The sequence below is a fragment of the Diaporthe amygdali genome, assembly GCF_026229845.1.
Source record: "Diaporthe amygdali strain CAA958 chromosome Unknown NODE_4_length_2575358_cov_65_588622, whole genome shotgun sequence".
In the NCBI taxonomy this organism is placed as follows: domain Eukaryota; kingdom Fungi; phylum Ascomycota; class Sordariomycetes; order Diaporthales; family Diaporthaceae; genus Diaporthe; species Diaporthe amygdali.
The window spans coordinates 2,316,440-2,332,791 of NW_026517024.1; the positions used below are offsets into that span (position 1 = coordinate 2,316,440).

General features: G+C 55.8%; 4 protein-coding genes across 4 annotated transcripts; 2 read left to right on the top strand and 2 right to left on the bottom strand.

The window, feature by feature from the left end:
* Positions 1-5,667: 5,667 nt before the first annotated feature.
* Positions 5,668-7,358, top strand: J7T55_008889 (F-box domain-containing protein; the record flags this gene model as incomplete). The annotated part of the gene is made up of 2 exons (XM_053139252.1): positions 5,668-6,047; positions 6,101-7,358. 2 exons carry the CDS (start codon positions 5,668-5,670, stop codon positions 7,356-7,358), a joined length of 1,638 nt encoding a protein of 545 aa, XP_052998161.1.
* Positions 7,359-8,540: 1,182 nt separating this feature from the next.
* On the bottom strand, positions 8,541-12,116 carry J7T55_008890 (uncharacterized protein; the record flags this gene model as incomplete). Its single annotated transcript, XM_053139253.1, has 2 exons — positions 8,541-12,022; positions 12,101-12,116. The coding sequence occupies 2 exons, from the start codon at positions 12,114-12,116 to the stop codon at positions 8,541-8,543; spliced, it is 3,498 nt and encodes a 1,165-aa protein (XP_052998162.1).
* A 1,310-nt stretch (positions 12,117-13,426) lies between these two features.
* Positions 13,427-14,839, top strand: J7T55_008891 (vacuolar atp synthase subunit c 1; the record flags this gene model as incomplete). Its single annotated transcript, XM_053139254.1, has 5 exons — positions 13,427-13,727; positions 13,787-13,881; positions 13,941-14,032; positions 14,086-14,578; positions 14,633-14,839. The coding sequence occupies 5 exons, from the start codon at positions 13,427-13,429 to the stop codon at positions 14,837-14,839; spliced, it is 1,188 nt and encodes a 395-aa protein (XP_052998163.1).
* Positions 14,840-15,022: 183 nt separating this feature from the next.
* On the bottom strand, positions 15,023-15,784 carry J7T55_008892 (denylyl-sulfate kinase; the record flags this gene model as incomplete). Its single annotated transcript, XM_053139255.1, has 2 exons — positions 15,023-15,644; positions 15,777-15,784. The coding sequence occupies 2 exons, from the start codon at positions 15,782-15,784 to the stop codon at positions 15,023-15,025; spliced, it is 630 nt and encodes a 209-aa protein (XP_052998164.1).
* Positions 15,785-16,352: the final 568 nt, after the last annotated feature.

Sequence of the window (16,352 nt, forward strand, 5' to 3'; positions counted from 1 at the left end):
GAACACAGGCAGCCCCCTGCCTTTTGGCCGTGGTACAGGCAGGCAGCAGGAACAGGCCAGCCAACGAAGCCTTGCTGGCTTTCGATTCCGGAGCCCGCACGCAAAGCGACAACAAGAAAGAGGACGAGTTCGAAACATCGAGACAGGTAGGTGGCAGCGAATCGCACAGCTGCTCGAATCAAAGCGTGAGGAAGAACGTGTGGCGTCCCGTGGCATCCGCCCCCTCGGGACTGGGCGCCACGCTACTGTCGACAGACGGGGCGTGCCTAAAAATAGCAGCCCATCCCACGAGGTGGTGCACAAGCACAGTGACACAACGTGCATGTAAATACTGGTACAGTGCCGTGCTGCGCTGTGCTGTGCTGTGAACATAGTGTCACACACACACACACACGCAGCGCGTCGTCCACAACAAGTCCACATATCCGTGCGAAAACGTATGTGTGCACAGGCTTATAGGCAGCAGATTATTAGACTATTTAGTATACTGCTGAGATAGCCTAGGTGCCTGGACTACATAGTACGCGTCGTTCCCCATTCCGGTCAAAATCCGACTCCTTCGTTCGCCTTCGAGAATGATAATCTCACCAACGCAACCAACGCCCAACGGTTGACCGCACCGTCACACAGGCCTCCCGTTGGCCTTGCTTATTGCCACCAGTTCGTCCTCCTTGCAGCAACGGGTAAGATCCGATCCGATCCGCGTGGGCTAGTGTCTCGCTCATGGATCTTCCGAGCCCACTTCAGACGAGATGGAAAAAAAAACGTTACAGTACAGTAGAGCAGATCCTGTCAATGGTGAGCTGACTGCATTAAGTACCGCGCAAGGGGTTGGGGGGAGGGGGAAGAGAGGCTTCGTACAGACTGATAGATACCAGAGTGTATGCTCAAATGCACCGAGAAAGATCTTTCAAGACAATGTCTTGCTGATTATCCACAAGACACGAAAACTTGCTTCGTAGTAGAGAAGGTTGTCCTGAAGGAAGCTGTCTGGCGTGCTGTTTCGGTTACTGTACGCATGCCTTCAAAATCTAGAGGCTCTACTCAGCCTGTCAGATCAAGTGTGGTATTTCTGGACGCACTCAGTCGCTACACGTTTTCTACTGCACACACCAGCATAGCAGCAGCCTGAAGCGACACGCCATGCCATGCCATGAAACGAATGCAGGAGCCGGCCGCATTTGGGGCCTCGGGAGATGAGGCAGGATGCGCGGGATCTCTGGTGCGAGCTCAGGAGCTCCTTCAGCTTCCCCGGAGGTGACGCTGTGGCAGCTCCGTATGACAGCGAATGATGATGCTCGCTCTGACGAGGGACAAGCGCGCAGTCAAACCATGCCGTATTTTGGCTGTGTGAACCGTGACATCCTGTGCCCTCAGCGACGTCTTGTGTTGTCGGACACGGTGATTGATGGAGATTGAGACAGGCCACGGGATTTGAGGGCAAAACTGACATCAAGGTGGTCTAGCCAACAAGAGACCCTGCGGGTAGGGACGTCATCGTGCTTCCCAAGTATTGATTAAGATTCCGTCAAAGGCCGGCCGGGTGGTAGGTTGGATTCTCTTCGTCCGGGTCGTAAGGCTAATAAGGCCAGGACCAAGACGGAGGCCAGGCGCCGTTGAAGGCCGGGTGCTTAGGTCCCAGTGTCCCAGGGTCCCGCGCTGCTCCGTCCTCTGTGGCCCCCACTGGCCCGGGAAGGGAGGCAAGGAAGGCCTTCGCGCCCGGCCGTCTTCCCCACACGAACCTGCTGGCTTCCCCGGCTCCAGCTGCCCCCAGGTCCCCAGGCCCGCCTTTGAGCCCCAGCCGACAGGCCCCAGTCTCCTAGTCTCCAGTCCCCCAGGTGTCCACGCTGCCCATGCCACTCTGACTTCACCTGGCAGGTGCTGACCTGAGGCGCGCTGACCGGCCCCGTTGAAGCTGTGTGCCCTTCCTGCGCGTGACTGCATTCAACCTGGACGTGGACTGACATTGCCTGCAACCCTCATGAGACTGTCCTCGACAATCACCTGTCTTCCTTGTTGGGAATTCAATTTGTCCGGTCCCAATTGTGGATTGCAAGCGAGAGCCCGCCCACCTGAACAGAGCTTCACAATGCCCACGCAATGCCTCCCAGTCTGTCCCATCCTCTGCCTGCCAGCCGGCATACAGGTTACACAGCTCGTGCAAATATGGACCGACTACGACCAATCCCTTCTATCGCTTGCAACACTACCACCCATCCGTCCAAATCCTCGTGTCCGTTGCCCAGTACGACACGCTGTATGCGTTTGTGCTACGCAAAACAGCACTGCTTACCCACCCCCAATGCCCATGGCAGCCGGCCCGTCCTTTCGGCACACTGCAATCCGAGTCAGCACCGTGACACACATGCCGTACAGGTTGCAACTTGCAGTGTGCCGTGCGAGTCGCCTGGAGCTTGCCTGGAGCTTGCCGTGGCCGCTGGTTTAGGTCTCCTGTGCACACTGGCATGCGACAGGCCGACATCTAGTCGCTACGCTCCCACGTCACAGATTGACTGTGCCTCGGTTTCGACATGTCAATCCAGACATTAGAGACGCAAGAGACTCGGCGGATCCACCTGTCCAAGGGCTCCACTCGAGCCTGTATGCCAGGCTCTCTTCGGCGTTGCACCTCGCGGGCCACCACAGCCCAGGACGGGCCCATCGTTTGAACAGGCCACCGTGCCGGTCATGGCGACTCACGGCTCGGCAGGATCATGACATCTCCAACATCCTTCCGCCGAACAAGTCAAGATAATCGGTGGACCACCGCCAGGGAAGGGAGCCGAGAGACGCCGCCAATCAGCGTTGGCGTAACTGAAGATGCACGAAAGACGCCGGAGAAGGGCCGGGGCGCGGGACCCTCGACGTGTGTGCCCGGAAGACTGACTCTGCCTTTCCGAAAGCTCCGGCCCCATATTGCGCTGCGACTTTGCTCGTGCCATCAAACACCTTCGCTTGGGCGTAACACGTTGCAGAGAGCGATGATAATGTTTCGAGCGCAACATGCAAGAAATACCTGATGTTGTTTGCAGCTCAACAGGCCCGAAGACGGGTCGCTTCGTAAAGTCCCGTCGCATTCCTTGACGGCAATGATACTGGAGGCATGAGACCAGCTTCGCACGCGCTCATATCATAAGTAGGCATCAAATTGTGGCGAGAACAGTGACTAGGCCGGAATGCTGTTAGAAATAGACCGAGTTCTGGATCGTGTCGAGATGCCAACCCCACGCCCATGTGAACCATCAACTGCCGAAGCTTTCAGGGTCGGTTGCATCACACCTTACGGCCCCCCTCTTTCAATACGGTCAGAACCACTTGACACTAGACTGACAGAGCCAAGTACAACCAGATTCAAAGACGAGCCTTTCGAAACGTCGTCTTGTTGACGGATCATCTGGGTCGTATAATAGTCACGATATGGAGAGACGTCTTCATCTCAATTCCATGCCATGGCAAGACTGCAAGCGCAAGGTTGTCTGGGGTCCGTCGAAGCAGGCCGCTCAATGATCGACAGTGATATCACATCAGTGTCCCCATCATTCAGCGCGATATCACCCTAGAACACACCATCCAACGTTTTTCCGGGATAATTACGGAGGCGAAGGGACAGGTACCGCACACCTTCAGCAGACCGGTTGGGCCAGCAAGCAAACTTGCAGCGTTGATCACTGCGGTAATGACCTGGTAACGTCCCTGCCCGAATTTCCCAAGACTGCAGCTCTCACAAATCTGTGTTGTGCGAAGGCGTAACGTAGCGCTGTGCCGAAGAAGCATCGTGAAGAGACTCTCGGTAGGGCTTCGCCGTTTTACTCGCACCTTTGCTCCACGGGGATAGCGAGACACCCTGGGCTTTCACCCGGTTCTGGGCATTTCTGTTTCATTGGCCCCGGCTAAATGAGCCTGAGCTGCGCTCTCCGTTTGTCCCTCATGCGGCCTGCTGCACGATACATACGATGTAGCGACCATGCTGCAGCAAAGAACTGAGGTTGCGGCCTGCTGCAGCTTGAAGTCTTCTCCAGAGATCAGTTGTTGATGATGATGGTGACTACTGCGGCGTCAGAGTCTCGTAGTGGTTTATAAGTGCTACTGTGCCATTTTTGTCACCATATAGCCGACCATGCAGCCCTGTCACAAACGAAGAAGATCCGTCGGAGCAGATCTCGGCCGTACTCTGTGCATGGTAACTTGGCGGGCCGTGGCCTCTCGTGGCCGCTCATCTCACCACAAGCAGGAAGGCCCGAATTGGCGACAGAAACACCAGAGAAGCCCCAGTCCCAGGGAAACATGGGGGGTCGACAATCAGCCGCGATAAGACGCTACCTGGGCTGGGCCCGTCCAAAGCATGCATGGCCACCCGGCCCAACAGGCCCAGTTGGTACACCCCTATCAGGACTGGATCAAGGCCGTGGAAGACTGAGAAGCTTCTGGGGTGCCGCTCGAATCAGTGGACTCTCGCCCGATAACCCTCCACTATTTCGCCGAGCCAAAACGCCGTGGTCCATCCGGATCCATATCGAGTTCAACCCATTCATTCACCTGCCGTTTTTCCTGCTGTCTTGGCGCCGTGTGCGTGTGCCTGCAACCGCTCTCCACCCCATCTCCAGTCTTTCCTCCCTGTGACGACCTCTTTACAGTATTCGCTGCCCCGATCACGATTATTCCTCCTGCCGTCCGATGACTGTGCGTTTGCGTGTGTCACGGCCTTGTCCCCAACACGCAAGCAGTCGCTGAACTGGTTCGACGGGAACCGTCCAACTGTCGCCGTCTCCTCAATCTCGACTCCCTCTGCGTTGTCTCGCCCTCCATTCTCCCGCTGCGCTGCGCTGCGCTGTGACGATCTAACTGCGTTGGGCCGCAGTCTTATTGCCGGCAGCTGCCCTCCTATGTAGCCAGACCAGCGCCCTCTCCGCTCTCAGACTTTCCAAAAAACAAAGACACTTTCGTTCCGTCCTCGCCAAATCACTGCAAATTACACTCGTATCCATCCATCGCGCTCCGGCTGCGTCTCGGGCTTTTTCACCCCGTTTCTCTGCCAGGCCCCATTGCAGCATTCCCAATTGGGCACCCCCCGCAAGAAATCGTCGCTGGAACTCTGGATAACCTCCGGGCAAAACGCCGTACATCATCGCGCACTGGGACCGCCCAACTAGCAAGTTCATCTCGACCTAGACCACCGCTGGGTAGATCCGTTCGGGAACGTGTGCCGCTATCGCAGCGTTCGGTCAACCTCCGCCACGATTGTCCCTCTGGGTAGCCTACGCAATCTCTGGCACCCTCTTGCAAGATAACCAGGCGAAATACCTCAGAGTCCTTGACTAGGATTTCTGCTCCTGTCGCCTGCCAATCGCAGTGAACGACACAGGTCACCGTCGGTCTTTTGTTGGTCTGTGATCCGACCTCTTCGCACTCACTGGCATCCATTCTCGGGCCTGATCACTCCCCTCGGCCGCCCGACGCAAACCATCTTGGACTGCCCAGCGAACATCGCTGGTGTACATCCAACAAGTCACTCGTTCGAACCACCGTCGATCCCATGTCTCAACCATGATTGACATGCCAACATTCCGAGTCGTTGATAGCTCTGTTCTGACGTAGGCAACCACGGCGGTTCCTCAGAGGAAGAGATACGGACACGACAAGCGGATCGCTTGTACAACATCGCCAAACATGGATCCACCACACATCACCGAATTCGCCTCAAAGCGCTACTTTGAGAAGATTAACCAACTCCCCAAGGACCACCAGCCTCAGCCGCAGCAACATAATGACAGCACGGTGGTGGAAACGTCCTCTTCCAGATTCATACTACCAATTCGAGGAGCCGAACAGCAAGGGTACGACCCACAAGCAAGACATGTGGAACAAATCAAGCAGGAGAAGGAAAAAGAGAGGGAGAGGCGGAGTTTGTTTGGATTTGGGCGATTACGAGGTCCGAAGCCAACCAACTCTACGCCGGAATCTCAGGTGCCAACATTAAGACGGCCGTCGATAGTATCCGATGCGTCGGCAAGCTCTATAGCACAGAGTGCCGCCGCCAGGCCCAAGAGGTATATACCACACCCGGCCTCCATATCTGGTAAATGACTAACCTCCAATCCAGTCTCCCCTTCGACCAACTCTTCCTGAGTTTACCGAATGAGTTGCAAATTCAGATCATTGCCTACTTGCCATTGTCCGACGTGCTCAATCTGCGCCGGGCATCCAAGGCATGGCATCACATGATCACAGTGAATGAATTCCCAATCGTGCGGCACCAGCTCCAGCACGAAATCCCCGCCTACGCGAAGCGACTCTATCCTGTGTCGGATACTTCCGGTTACACTCTTCACTACCTCTGCGGCTTGTGGCATCGGCTACATGTCGCTGCTAAACTGTCGGGACTAATGTGCGATTGGTGCACAAAGGAAATTTTCTTGAAAACAACCAAGGATCAAATAGCATCCTTTGCCGCCCAAAGGGAGAGGATGTACCGACGACTGATACCATTACTCTTTACCATTTTTCACTTTTTCGAAAACTACCGGAAACTACACCTACAATACGTCCAGGAACACGGCCACGGCATCGAACGGACGCCATACACCCTCAACCCGATCGAAACTCAAATTATGAGCATGTACGATGATCGGACATTATTACACGTCCACCAAGTCTTTCCGCTTGTCGTGGCTTCATTTTGTCGGCGTCTGCGACCACCGTCCTATGTTGGTCGTGTGGAACGGACGGTTAGGGGTTATCTGCGAGAAAAGCCGGCCGATGAGGTACACACGGCTGTGCTTTGTCTGGGCGGCTTGAGGCAGGTCTTGAGGCTATGGGAAGTACGAGGCTACAACACGCGGAGAGGTGCGGTGGACACGTGGTACAACAATATCCAGGAGGCGAGAGAATCACCAAAGACTCCGGAAGCCAGCAAGGAGACGAAATCAAGGCGAGGGATCATGAGTTTGGGGCGAAGGAAGTCAAATTGGCAAGTGCGAGATGCTTCGAGGGCCGACGAGATGCCGGAATTACCGAACCGCGGCTCGCTGGAGCACACGGCGACGAGGAGGTCGACGGTCACGCAACCGAGTCTTGTTTTTCACACGAGCCTTGCAGCTGGGATGCCGATGGACTGGCTCGAGCAGGACCAGTACAAGCTCTTACTACCGGACCTGCCCGTGCTGCAGAAGCTCTGGCTGTCGACCGCCGAGGCCATGATCCTGGACCGCAAGATCGTCGAGAGGTCGGTAGACATCAAGCGCAACGCCCAGGTGATGCTGGACCTGATCAAAGAAGACGGCGGCGAGGGCGAGGACCTCTGGTGGTACGAGACGATCCAGCCGCCTAGGGAAGCCATCGAGGAGGATACACTCGAATGAGTCGCGGAGGAGTTGTGTGGTGGGAGATGGGGGCGTATATCCGTGACTTGAGAGGATAGAGGCGGAGGAGATACCAACTTTTGAGCCGACGAAGGGGAGCGGGTTGTCTTTTTGGTTCCATCAAGCGATTGTCATCATCTGACTATATTTTCTATGTCACATCTGCAAGGAGGCCAGCATTGAGAGGCGTTATTTTGCAAACAATATTTTGGGGGCTATGCACACACACGGCGCGGAGAGCGGACACTAGTCTCGTCGAGATTTTTTTCCTTGATATATCATCATACCATACATACCATCAATCATCTACGACATGCTTCTGCCTAGCAGCTCAGATGTCTATCCTGCCTTGTGCGTGACGGCCTGCGTTCATTCGTGCCTGATTTTCCTTGAGAGGCTACGTGAGCGATCCGGTTCGGGCAAAAGATAGGATATTCCTGTCATCAGACTTCGGCCGAGTCAAGACAGCATGTGTGCTGACAAGCATGCTGGCTGAAGAAGAGGGTTGATGAAAACAGCCTACTATCAAAGCAAGGGGCTCGATCAAGAAAACAAGCGGCCGGATTGTTACAGTTACAATATTCGCGGTCGAGTGGGAGCATGAGAAGGATGATGGATACGAGACATAGGCTGCCCCGGAGGAGTTTTTGAAAGCTGACCTCTCCAATACATCAAGTCTGCCCATAGAAACCATCGTGTTTTCTTTTTCTCGATCCCTCATTATCCAAGGGACATGCAGAGGCTAGGCCTTCTTCCAAGAACAGGATCGTAAGCTCTCTTCGTGCAAAATGTCAAGGCCCGATATAACTCCTCGCCATATCCCACCTAATTTGTTCACGCTGTAGAGGAAAGTTTTTGCTAAAGAGGTATCAACGCAACCAGGATCATGCTGCAAGAAACACGCAAAGCCATGCATGGCCAGAGGCCGTTCATCAGTCGCTAGTCAATGAAACCCGTGGCAGTACAAGAGTACAGATAAGATATACATCATTGGGGCGACGCCGCGCCCCATCTCACATTACGGCGATGCGAAGCGCGAAGAAAAATCGATACTACAGCTGCGCAGTTCCAGGGGGGTTCCCCTTTGAACCGAAAGCTGCAAGAGCCCACCCTGCTGGCAGAGGTTGAAAGCAAGATGCGTGTGAGGAGGCGTGCGCAGCCCAGGAGCTTTTGGTCGAGCCACTATCTCCGACTCGGAAGTCCATAACTCGAATATGCGTCATTACGGAGGGTCGAGTCGAAACTGTTCATTGACGAGAAGTTGGCTGCGCCAGCCGACGATCTTCCCGACACATTCCCAGCACCAATATTGTAAGGTGCAGGATTGAGACCCAGACTACCGTGGCTAGCGGCAGAGTTGTCAAGACTCGCCATGTCGAATCCGAGGTTGCCAAAGTCGGAGAAGCCGCCGATACTCTGTGGCAGACTCTGCACGTTCTGTACAGGTGTGTGCTGCGAGGTGCTTGTTGGTAAAGGTCGACGACTGGTTGCGTAGGATGAAATCTGCTGATTCGGACTGCTGTATGAATTCGTCGTGGATGATGGATACATATTATTGGACCTTGGTGCATTCGACGACTGATTCGATCCATACGTGGAGGTGCCAAAGTTCATGCCAGTCGATGAGCTTGCTCGGAACGCTCCATCATTAGAGTTGTACCCCGTTGTGGTAGAGGTACCGTACTGTGGAGACTGCGAAGCTAGGGACTGAGACGATGTAGAAGTTGAGGTCGTGGTGTATTGCGGCTGCTGAACGCGTTGCTGAGACGAGTACTGTTGTGACTCTGAGTTGTACTGTTGCTGGGGTTGCTGTGTTGAGTAAGACTGCTGTTTCTGCTGCGAGTACTGCGGCTGCGGCTGCTGGGCAGTAAAGCTTTGTGGCTGTTGCGACGGTGACTGTGTCGAGAAGCTTTGCTGTTGTTGGGGCTGCTGCATATTGTACTGCTGTTTTGACTGCGAATTGGCGTATTGCTGGGGTTGCTGCTGGCTGTACTGCGACTGAGTTGGCGGGTTTTGCTGGCCGTAGTATGCCTGTGAATTCCGTGCTTGCTGGCCTTGAACCTGTGATGTCACAGATGTCGGCGTCTGGGAGTTAGAGACGCGCTGTTGTTGCAGGCTTGGGGACGCTGAGTGAGCTGGGTTGATATTGGGAGAGACAGACTGGACACTCAGGTGCGGTGAAGCTGTAGCAATGTTATTGAGGCTGGGTGAAGCTGTCCGTGCCACAGCTTGTTGCTGTGCTTGTTGCTGTGCTTGTTGCTGTGCCTGCTGCTGCGCCTGCTGCTGTTGCTGCTGATGGTAATGTTGTCTCTGGCGAGCAATCGCAGCTTGTCGCTGTTGCTGATCGGGCATTTGTTGGCCATTCTGAGCAACTTTTGGTTGCTGGACTTGTTGCGTTTGAACCTGTTGAGTTGGCCGGGGCGGCGGTTGCGGCTGCGGTTGCGGTTGTGGTTGCGGCTGTGCTGGTTCAGACTGTGATGAATGGACTTGCCTCGGAGGAGCCCGCATAGTGGCGATCTCTGGGGTACGAAAATTCTGCTCATCATGCTGCTCCAGCTGAGCCTCAAGTTCTTCGATGGTCGGACTGGTGTAAACCTGAGGGTCGGTTGATGGTTGAGCTATTGGTGCGGGCGGTAGAGGAGTCTGAGTAACATGTGGTGTCCTCACTGCTGCTGCGTTTAGGTCGGCAACAGGTGCAGTATTCGCTACAGCACTGGCTGCCGGCTTCGCCTTCTTCCGTTGTCGTTTCGGAGCTGGTGGGGCCGTCACTGTTGGGTCTGCTGTGGCTGTCTCCTGAGTCCCGTTCCCGTTCACAGAAATCGGGGCCTTGGTGTTGGGCACTGCGCCACTTGTCGCTGGGGCTGCCCCAGACACGGCTTGGCTCTGGGTAGTCTCATTGTCTTTCGCGTTTCTCTTCCGTTTCTTAGCCGGTTGTGCCTTCTCACTGTTCTTGCCAGCATTGGTCTTTTTGCCCTTCGCCTGTTGCGTCCCGGACGCAGTAGGTCCAGGTGGCGCAGAAGTGTTGACAGGCTGGAACGAGCCTGGCTGTTGTCCTGCCTCAACTGCATGCGACTCATTGAAGGCTTGCAGAGCAGCTAGCGCAAATTCAGGCTCACCCTGCTGTTGTGGGCCCAGAGTTGTAGCACCTTGGGCTTCTGTAGCTACTGCCTGGGTGGCAGCAGGGGCAACCGTCGCAGCCGAGTTGTTGGCTGCCGTCTCCTTCGGCCGAGGCTTCGAGCCCTTTGCACGGGCAGCCTTCTTTCCAATGCTGAACAAGGCGGAAATGGGCTGAGGATTTGTGTTTAAGCTACTCTCCGTCACAGCATTCCCATCCTTGGCTTTTCCTTTCGATCCTTTAGGCCGACCTCGTTTCTTGGCGCTGGCAGTAAGATCTACTTCGTTGGGAAGAACCTGAAGATCCGGGGATTGTTGCCGTGCCTGTTCGCCAGTGACGGCAACGTCTTGGTCCTTGCCCAAAGCGGATTCATCCATGTCCACCCAGCTATCGTCGTTCTCTCCGCCATCAACTTCCAAGCCATCGGCAGCTGATGGCTTCTTAGGACCTTTTTTCACACCCTTGTCGCTCCTGAATTTGGTAGCCTTGCTGCCCTTGGGCCTGCCACGCCCTCGCTTTTCGACGCTCTGGACAGTGGTGGCGGCAGTGGCAGTGGCAGCGGCAGTGACAGCGGCGGCAGCAACAGCAGGGTCGGGAACTCTAAAAGGCCTGGTCTTGCGTCTTCCTTGAGCATCGAGATCGGGGAAGATTTCTGCAACCCAGCCAACGAAGACGGCGCCCGAACCATTTGCCTCAGCACTTTCAGGGAATCTGCCATCCTGAGGCGGGGGAGCTTCAGGGACGCCCCCAAAATAGGCCAACGCCTTGCACAGTTGATCGACGACAGCCACGGGTTGCAAAGTACGTAGGAGCGTAAGTAATCGTGCTTGTTGCTCCTTTGTCTCGCTAGGAGTTAAAGGTTGAACATCGTTCGTCACTGTTGCCCCCGATGCCACTGATGCCGTCGGCGCCGCTGGTGCTGGTGGTGCCACTGATGTCGCCGACGTTTCCCTTGCAGGATTCGGAGTTGGTTGCTTCAGACCATATAATGAATGATCATATGGGGTGGTTCCAGTGAAAGGCACACCGGGCTCGGGCGTTTCCTCGGGTATTCTCATCCAATTCGATTTTCGGTGAGGTTGATATCCGCTCTGGTAGGCCATCCTGGCCGCTAAAGCCGTGTTCTCACTTGTGCGTTTCGCGGCGGCGTCCCTGTCCGTAGCGAGGTCTTTTCCCTTGATGTCCATATGCATCACACCGAAGCTGCCCGAGGAGTTGCTCGTCTTTCCCTTCAGCTTGCTAGGAACTGGGTTCCTTATTCGGCCGTCTTTATAGGGCTGCCCTGCAAGCTCCATGGAGTCGACATATTCAGTCACAGGCATACCCGTGTACTGTAGCTCGGGGGAGCCGTTCGCATCTGGAGCAGGTGGTTCGCTTCGGGCAGGGTCTTCAGTGGGTACCAACTGGGCCGTTGTATGAGCATTTGCATTCGAGAGCACAGGTTGTCCGCCAGCCCCGACCCTGGCCAAGTTGTAAGCCGCTTGAGCAGAAGTGGCCTTCGAAGTGGCATTGGCAGCACTGATAGCAGTGGCCCTGGCGGCCTTGGAAGCTGTAGAGCAACGTGATCACGATCAGTTTGGGCACTTGTGTAAAGGCGGATGGACATTGATGCGGCAGCGTAACACACCTGAGCCGGGGGCCATTCTTGCAAATGGACCTGGCGTCCACGGAACCGTGTGTATTTTCCTCTTCCTAAAGGGGATATCTACGAAGGGATAGTATTGTGGTCGCGGTGTGGACACGGGTCAAGCGGCCAGCGACACGACGTCGGCAGGTGCGTCAACATCGACTATTCAATGGCATCCCGAATGAGTTGTCCAATTTGACGGGTCCAAGCGCAGATTACGGTGTCTCCGATCGTGTCCAAGGGCAGTTCCTCTGTTCCTCGGTGAACTCGGGCGGGGGGCGTCAAAATTGATGCAGAACGGCAAAGTCTTGCGAGAAGAGAACGCGTTGGTCGATTTCTGGTGCTCTCGCCGTCGATGATATTCCACACAAACAGCAGTGCGCACGCAGATGGACGGGAACCGTGACGGATCTGGGCGGTATACAGCAGAGGCAGAGGGAATGCGGTCGTAAGCCAATTGTTTTGGAAGCGAACGCCCGTTGGCGCGACGTTACTCAGTCGCGCAGGTCTTGTCTGGCTGGGGCCAGCATATGCACCTGGACGCTCGCGAGGTGGCTGCTGATCTCACGGTCGACGTGAGATGGGACCCGTGACCCGTAGCCCACAACTCGTGGTCGAGGCCCCCAGGGACTGTCAATTCGAGCTCGTCTCTGCGATGGCGAGAGACTGGATCTCCGTGCCGTCTCAGGCGTGCCTGTGGTCGAGGATGAGACTCACCGCTGAGGGGGTGGTCTAGCTGTTGTGGCGTTGACAGCAGCTATAGCCACGAGTAGACCATCAATTTGATCGTCGAGGATCAGTTCCTCGGGCGGGATGCTGGTCGACCGGGGGCTCCCTGGCTTGACTGTCTGGCGGTACACTTGCCTGGCCCAGCTGGCACATCAGCAGCTATTCCTGATCTACCCCACTGGTCGATAGGCGTCACTTACTGCCCAGCTGCTGCACGCCTGGACTACCACTCGCTTACCCAGCTCCTTAGCTCTGCCTTCTGTACGTCAAGTCTCACCAGCTTCGCCAGCGTGGTTTCCAAGTCAATCCTTCCTGTATGTCTATATGATCCCCACCTGAGTGTTCCACGAAGCAGCCCAGCCTTCATAATTGCTGCATTCACCCCAAAGAGAGCTCCTGCGGCTGGCTATCTGGCCCCAGGAAGACCAGTCAAGTTGAAGGGCGACTTCGGCTAATCACTGCACTCTGCTCAGCACGGTGACGCATTCAGTTCACACCCAACCTGCTTCACACGAGACACTCGATTAGGACGCTCGAGTCCTCTCGAACGACTCCCAACCCACTCGTCAGGCCGTGGCATGCGGTAGAATCGGCAAGATGCCGTCACCAAATAGCTACATTGCCCTCTCGCTGCCGCTGAGGACCTTCGACACCGGCGACAAGGAGGAGGCCATACAGTCCTTGAGCGCAACCATCGGCCCCGAGAATGGCACCGTGACAGGCTTCCCTATACCTTCTTTCAAAATCGGCACCCTCGATGCGCTGGTGCAGCAGGCGGACGAGCTTACCAAGCTCCACACGGGCTGCGAGGGCGTCGTCCAGAGGGTGTCTGATTCTCTGAAGACAATCCTGGATGGAGACGAGGAGAAGATCGCACAGAATAAGATGGTCAACGACAGTAAGAACGCGCTGGAGAGAGGCCGCAAAGGGGGGGACTGGCAGCTAATTCCCTCACAGAGCCTACGGACCAATACTTGCGGACCTTCAGCTGGAACAAGGTCAGATACCGAGCGGATCGCCCGCTGGGTGAGTTGATTGAGAACCTCCAAAAGGTATTATAGCCGGCCTTTATCATGTCACCGCTGTGCAATCCGCTTACAATGCGACTCAGGAGCTTGTCAACATCGACAACGACGTCAAGGGGAAGTTCAACCAGTACAACTCGGTCAAGTCAAACCTGGCGGCTCTGCACCGGAGACAGACGTGAGTGGCAGCCACAAAGCCGGGAACAGAGGACGGTACTGACAGGGGAGCAGCGGAAACCTGACTACCAAGTCACTCACGCCGATCGTGGATCCCTCTCAACTAATTACAGACTCCGAGTATCTCGAAACGCACCTTATTGTTGTCCCGTCCAACATCCGAAAAGACTTTCTCAAGAGCTACGAGTCTGTGGCGCCCATGGTTGTGCCGAGATCAGCCGTGGAGTTGGCTAAGGACGACGAGTTCATCCTTTACGCAGTGACAACCTTCAAGAAGCACAGCAACGAGTTCCTCCAGAAGTGCCGTGAGTCAAAGTGGACGCCCCGGCAATACAAGTACGTCGAGGGCGGCAAGGAAGAAGAGCAGAAGGAGCTAGACCGCGTGACCCGAGAGGAGAAGAAGGTGTGGGGGGAGGCTCTCAGGCTGGGACGGACGGGCTGGAGCGAGGCTGTGATGGTGTGGGCCCATGTCATGACGCTTCGGGTCTTTGTCGAGACGGTCTTGCGCTACGGACTGCCATTGGAGTACGTCAGCGCCTTGATCAGGGTGAGTAAATCCGCGAGAAACCAAAACAAGCTTGTCTTTCTAACCAAACCCCAGACGAATCCCAAGTCGGCAAAGAAGGTCAAGACTTCTCTGGACTCAGCATACTCGTACCTCGGAGGAAACGCATTTGGGAGGGACAAGAAGGGCAAGGTGCTGAAGGACGACGCGGCTCTCAGCTCGGAGATGGCAGCAGCCGGTCTTGGTGTCGGGGAAGGGAACGAGTATACGGCATATGTGTACTATGAATTTGAGTTCCCTTAGACAGTGTCTAAGCAGATCTCACGGGCCATCTGATCTGTATGCATGAGCAGGGTGTATGTTTTGTCACTCAATACCACAAATACGTTCACAACAGTCCACATGTAACATCACGACGCCATCTTTCTTCGCGTGACCGACCAAGACAGGCGGGAATTCTACTATCAAGGTATGCACAGTTCTTTTTTAAGCCGCAGCCGTGACCAGGCCCTTCTCCTGCAGGTACTTGGTGATCTGCGCCACGCACTCCTCGACGCTGTTCTCATGAGTGCGGATGGTGATCTCGGGCTCGAGCGGGGCCTCGTAGGGGGCGGAGATGCCGGTGAACTCCTTGATCTCGCCGGCGCGGGCCTTCTTGTACAGGCCCTTGGGGTCGCGCTGCTCGGCGACCTCGATGGGGATGTCGACGTAGACCTCGATGAAGGCGAGGGGCTCGTCGCCGCCCTGGGCGCCGCTGGCGGCGTGCAGCTCGCGGGCGACCTGGCGGTCGGCCCGGTAGGGGCTGATGAAGGAGGTGATGGCGACGGTGGAGCTGTCGGCGAACAGCTTGGCCACCTCGGCGATGCGGCGGATGTTCTCGTTGCGGTCCTTCTCGCTGAAGCCCAGGTCCTTGTTCAGCCCGAAGCGCACGTTGTCGCCGTCCAGCCGGTACGCCGCCACGCCCAGGTGCAGCAGGTGCTGCTCCAGCGCCGTCGCCACCGTCGACTTGCCCGACGCGGACAGGCCCGTGAACCAGATGGTGAAGCCCTTTTGCTTGCGGAAGCTCTCGCGCTCCTTGCGCGAGAGAGAGGGGTGCCAGGTGATGTTGCTGTCGCGGAAGGGAGAAGTGTCAGCCGATGGCCTGGGGAGAGCAAATGTTCCCCTGGTGGCGGTGATGGCGGGGCATTGGGGCACCGCGGGGTAGTGTCAGAGGGGAGAGGGATGCTACATATTTACTCACGTAGCCATGTTTGGATGACAGAAGCCGGGCGATCTGAATTTCTGGGCAGGACTGTCAGAGGTTCGAGAAGCAGCAACAGCAAGGGAGAGTGAAAAATATGTACGATTGGAGAAGAGCGTCTAGTATGACCGAGGGCTGACTACCTGACTTTTGACGTGCTCGCGCCAAACCCGTCAATTTTACAAAGAATTGTGACTTGCGAGGACGACGGCAGCCGACAGCGGAGAGGCGACTTCTTGGAACCCGATGATATACAGCCTCTCTGGCCTTGTTGCTTCCAACTTTTGCTCCTTGAGCCAATGTCTCGAGTACTTGTGAACACAGTTACAACTTAGTCGTCTTGATATTGATTTCGTCTATCTGAGACCCTGTTGAAGGCTCATTGCGTGGCTCTGGGCACCGGTATCCGCCCATGACGACAGAGTTGGAAGCTGGCCCGTCTGAGAGGGCCACCGAGTCCCGGAAAGTGGGAACCACACTCCTCTTGGTCCCCATACGCTGGAAGATGTACTTGGAAGTGAAGTGCATTGTACACATGAATTCGCAGGCTTTAGCAAAAAGACGCCTCCTTTTTCA